Source organism: Nestor notabilis, unplaced genomic scaffold, assembly GCF_000696875.1.
Source record: "Nestor notabilis isolate BGI_N333 unplaced genomic scaffold, ASM69687v1 scaffold27286, whole genome shotgun sequence".
Classification (NCBI taxonomy): Eukaryota; Metazoa; Chordata; class Aves; order Psittaciformes; family Psittacidae; genus Nestor; species Nestor notabilis.
The window spans coordinates 1,977-7,153 of NW_009932818.1; the positions used below are offsets into that span (position 1 = coordinate 1,977).

General features: G+C 43.4%; 1 protein-coding gene across 1 annotated transcript in view; it reads right to left on the minus strand.

The window, feature by feature from the left end:
- Nucleotides 1-699: 699 nt before the first annotated feature.
- The window catches only part of THRAP3 (thyroid hormone receptor associated protein 3), a 13,475-nt gene continuing 8,997 nt past the window's right edge, over nt 700-5,177 (minus strand). Inside the window, exons 7-10 of the mRNA XM_010016588.1 lie at nt 3,330-3,514; nt 2,562-2,754; nt 1,903-2,052; nt 700-921 (exon numbers count right to left, since the gene is read on the minus strand). Of these exons, the coding sequence (XP_010014890.1) occupies nt 700-921; nt 1,903-2,052; nt 2,562-2,754; nt 3,330-3,514 (750 nt within the window). The remainder of the gene's footprint in view (nt 922-1,902; nt 2,053-2,561; nt 2,755-3,329; nt 3,515-5,177) is intronic.

Below are 5,177 nucleotides of genomic sequence, written 5' to 3' on the forward strand. Positions count from 1 at the left end.
AAGGAAAATGTTTTCTTAGTTTTTTTTTCTTAAAGGCCCTAAAACTCAACAGTTACATAAAAAAAAAGGTTTAAAAAAGAAAAGTCATCGGAGTTTGGTCCCAAGGAGTTAACATTTAGATGTTTATTCACATGCTTCGTTGTTTTCTTATTGATAAGAACCAAAAATAGTTTCCAAAATTATCATTTAATTGATGTTCCTACATAAAGGCCTAAAGGAGAGTATGGATTTAAAAAACTGAATACACAATAGGGGAGAAAGAACTTGAAGGGGTGAGTTAACCCTGACCAGAGCCATTTCAAATTATAAAAGAGAACCAAAAATGTCAAGCCTACTGGGGCAAGATGGGCACAAACAAAAATCCACGTTGTCTTCAAAGCCTGTTACCAAGAAAATAACCGACCATTCAATAAGGTCACAGATGAGAGAAAATCTATGATCTCACCCGGTACTTGACCTTACTCAGTCCAGAAGGGATGTCTTTGGGAAGATAAACTCCACGAGTGGATCCAAGCATAAATGATTGATCAGTTCTAGTCCACGCTTAAGGGAGGCTGAACTCTGGAAATGCAGTTAACATCGGGATTGTTTCCGAGCTCCTCTCCAGGGCTCTGCTCCGCACATCAGGATCACCCTGACAATCCAGCACTGAACCCCTTCCCTCCTGCCAGGGCTCTCGGAAACACGCGGACCCAGCGGCTACTCAGCTGTCGTCTGCAAGTTGTCCTTTTCCTCTCTGTTTTCTGTTCCACTTTCATCATCTTCGATTTCTCCTTCTTCTCCACTGAATTTGTCATGAGCCCACTTGGGGCTGGTGCTCGACTTCCGGAACATGAAGCGGCCTCTTCCTCGGGGGAAGGCGCCTCGACCTCGGCCGCGGTTCACCCACTTGTCCGCGCCTTCGCCCTCCCGGTCATCGTGCTGCACAGGAGGAGAACGACAGCAGCTGAAACAAAGCTCCACTACCCTGGCACAGCAGCCTGGCCTCGCTGACAGGAAGCTCTCTAGAGTGTTTAGGGATGGGTGTCTAAGCCTGGAGAACTATTGCTGGTTCTGCAACTCCATGATTTACATCCTTGTTTTTCCCTTTTCCCCTTTGTTTTCTTGCCAGTCAAACCACTTTGGCAGGTTCGGTCCTTACTGCTGTGTACTCAGGGAGCTCAATAACATGTGCTGCTTTCAGGAATGCTTTGCATGAGCTAAGGCAGATGCAGTTGGTACAAGCTGACAGGGACCATGTCACTCAAACTGTAGGCAAAGTGCAATGTCGAGACTGAGTAACCCCCCCCACCACCCCAATTATAGTTCTGCCTTCAATGAGATTGGAGAAAAAGGCAGTAAAAATCATGAAGGTTTTCTTGTTCGAGCTACAAGTCTGAAACACTGTGTTATCTGTGAGAAGACTGGGGATCTCGAGAACCCCAGATCAGGAAGAGACAAAATGAGTTTGTGTCTGTTTAAAACTACCCCTCTTTCAAAGAACACAGTCACAAAGAACTCTTCCAGGCTAATGCCTCTTAGCAAGGCACACTGCTATCACCAGAAAGAAAAAGGAACAGTACTAACTCATCCAGGAAGCTGGACACTGTGTGGGGATAGAACCACCAAGAAACAGAGGCCATCTGCAACACAGACTACCATTTAAGCTACGTTTCCCACAACACTGTGAAACACATGCTCTTTAACTGGCCTTTAGGATTTCACTTAATGGCAAACCACTCTATGATGAACAGAAAGAAGTTCTCTTCAGTCATAAGCCAGAAGCTTCTTATGAAGTGTCTCATGAAGCCTTAACCTAGTGGACTAGACTGTTTAAGGACAGCTGGCACTTCCACCTCTCAAACATTTAAGACCAGTTATACCTGGAGCATAGAGATGTGTTTCAGTACTTAAGACACATACCAAGTAGTACTTCTTGCTCTTCGGTGTGTACTCTGGATCCCACTCCTCATCTCTGCTTCTCTTCTGGAAGTCATTGTTGCCACCACTGTTGCTGTTATTGTTGCCTGAAAAGTTGCCTCTGCCCCATCCTCTCCCTCTTGCTCTGAATTGCTGCAACAGCAAAACATAAAAGAAAAGTAAAATGGTTGCAGTGGCAATGCCCTCCCACCCCCAGAGACCTCCCAGGGCTACCAGGAGATACCTCGTCACTTCTCTAACCATCCAAGAGCACCTTTAACCCATCATTAAAACAAGAGGTCAGTATATTTTAGGGTTTTCTAGCTCATCTGATCACACAGTGCATCACAGTTTCTATAAAGCTGATTAAGGTCATGTAGAGGCATTTCCAGAGCGCTCAGCAATTCCTAATCCACAAAAGCTTCCAGGCTTCATTTTGCTCCATACATCTTGAGTTCAACTGCCCAGACTATATTCTCAGCACCCTGGTTTGTGCTCCAGACCCAGAGCAATCATATTTGGCTCAGCATCCACAACCAGACAATGTCTTTGGGGTTTCTCCTTCATGGTATGCTTTGACTGTGAAAGAGCAAAGCACAAAAGCGACTTTTTGATCACTTTGGGAATTGATACTGGGGTGTAGGGGAATGGAGAACACTTACAAAGGTCCCTCTAGCTCTTCCTCGTTCATTGGGACCAGGAAATTCTTTAGTCCCAAGTCGGGACTTGTCAAAGCCTGTGGTGCTTTCCTCCCTCTCCTCAGTCTCCTCGGGATATTCCTCTGCTTTGACTGAATGAGAGGACCACGAAGACGATGAACTGGATCTGGATCTCTCACGTACCCTTCGGTGTTTCCTGTTTCAGTGATAGGAAACAGAGGTGAGTGGGACACAAACAGGGTTAATAACTCAGTTGTGACTTGTTTGCTACAGAACCATTTCGTTATCTCTCTCTATCAACGCAATGCTCTCCTTTTCCTACTCTAAAAAGGATCAGCTCCAGCACACAGCTCTAACAGGTCCCAAGTCATCTCCAGAAAGAATTTGTTGCTTCTAAGGTGTTTACATGATATACTATGAGATAAGCATGCACCTTCAGAGTTCTAGTCAAACAAAACCATTAAGTGAATAGAAAAGAATTAAATCAACATTAAAGCAAAGTCATTTAAATGTGGCTGTTCTCTACAACAGGAACAAGAAGGAAAAGTGACTCACCCATTCCGCCACATGGAGCCTTCTCATTTACCTTTAACAACTATTTAGTGTTTCAGACAGATATAATGATATCAAGAAGACACGCAGAGGGATAATTCACGCCACTGGAGCAGTAATGTCAAAAGGTGCACAAATGTATGTACACGATGTCGTCTCCAACTTTAACAGCAGAAACACGAAAGGCAGAAGGAAATGGCTATGAGGTTTCCTACATACTTTTTCTTTGAGCCTTTGTGACTTTTCTCCGTTTTCTCAGTTGATCTTTCCCTTGAGTGACTTGAATCTCTCGAGTCCACCGATTCTCTGGATTTATCGCGTTTAAGATCTCTTTCCTTATGTTTTTTACGGCGCTCAATATCAAGGCGCAGGTCAACAGGGTCATCCTTATACTTCCCCTCAGCCTACAAATGCAGGGAAGAGGGGAGAGTTTAATGCACAGGTTTACAGTGCCCTAGTTAAGCACCATTACTTTGCTATTGACTGCACAGACTTCTGAAGAACAGGAGTTTATCTAAGTTACTAATCAATACTGATTTTAAAATGTAAAATAATGCACTATTAGCTTCTCATTTGTCAGACTGCAATTTTCCTACTGCTTTCTAAGATTGTTAACTTTTATTCTCCTCTTTTAAACAGCATTAGAACAAATAGCTTGATAATAGGGGAGGGAGAAACACAAAGCTGACACTTACTGTACACCACAGCCAGTGAGAGATGAGAACAACTTGGAAATTCAACTGACTATGTATCAGAACTACAGCATGTGAAAAACATCTAACAGCCTGCGGGTGTTTGTTACTGAACAGCAGCATGTTCCCTGTCCTGCTGACAGACATCACCTAGCAGGGTGGAAGGGACTTTAATCGCTAGGTCTGGAAGCAACCCTTAAGGAGAAGAAGCTGTTCGCTGCTTGGAGATACCCAAGATCATGATTACTGATCGAAGTGTAAGAGATGGAGGCCACTGAAATGCAGCAGCCAGGCTCACCTGGGAGAATGACAACATCCCACTGGTATGTAGCCTTTAATATGTCTATCAAGATGTAGTGTGTGGCAGATGTCACCTAGGGCCTTTCTTCCCCCTTGACTGGAAGGCACCATGTGAAAGATGCCAAGAAGTCACTGCAGATGGAGGTATGCATTCTTCCACACAATCTTAGCAAGTCTGCTAATGCGAGCTGACCCTGGTGTTTCACAGAGCGAAAACCAACCAGGTGTACAAAAAACACTCCACAAATAGCTTTGTTTCTTCTTTACAGTGTTAATTACAGAAGATCTGGCAACACTTGCTTTGAGTTCTGTTTAAATCGCTACTTAAATAACGGATTAAGATAGTTTCTTTGCAAAATGAAAAGTTGTGTTACCTGCACATACTTAAGACCAGTGGCACCCGGATGAGATTCTGCTGACTGCACACACAGGAGCAGCAAACTGACAGTGGCTGTGGTTCTGACAAACATTTAACAGTAGCAGTATGGCTGCAGGAAGCCTGTACACGATGTTGCTATCAACAACATACAGCCTCCAGGGTTTGTTACCTCATTTACACAATGCTAATCTTGGGAACCGTATGACTTTCTAAGCAACATACATCAAATTAATTGTCTTGAATTAAATACAAAAGGATTAGTAATTCTCTAGCTATGAAATTTTTTTACTTACATGAGTTTCTAAACACTTTTTTGTTTAAATAAATATGTCAAATAACGCAGGACTGAGAACAGGCGTTTTGTTTTGGTATTTTGCTCTTCTACTTTCCCCAGGCAAAGAGCTTTTATTTCTACTCTGAGAATAAAACTGCTCCCAACACGATGGATGACAGATAAGTGACAAAATCAGCAGCAGCTCCCTTATGTGGTACAGCAAACACCTATTTGGGTTTGTGAGGGCACGTCTGTTTCACGGAAGGCTGGCGAGCTGTTTGGAAACCACGTTTATAATACACTCTGCCAAGCTGATGCTCAAGAGTTCAGGCCCATCAAATCCATCTCACCATCGTCCATGTCAAGCCACAAGTGTGTTTGGAAAAAATCGAAAACAAATATGAAACAAGTAAGGTTTCAGC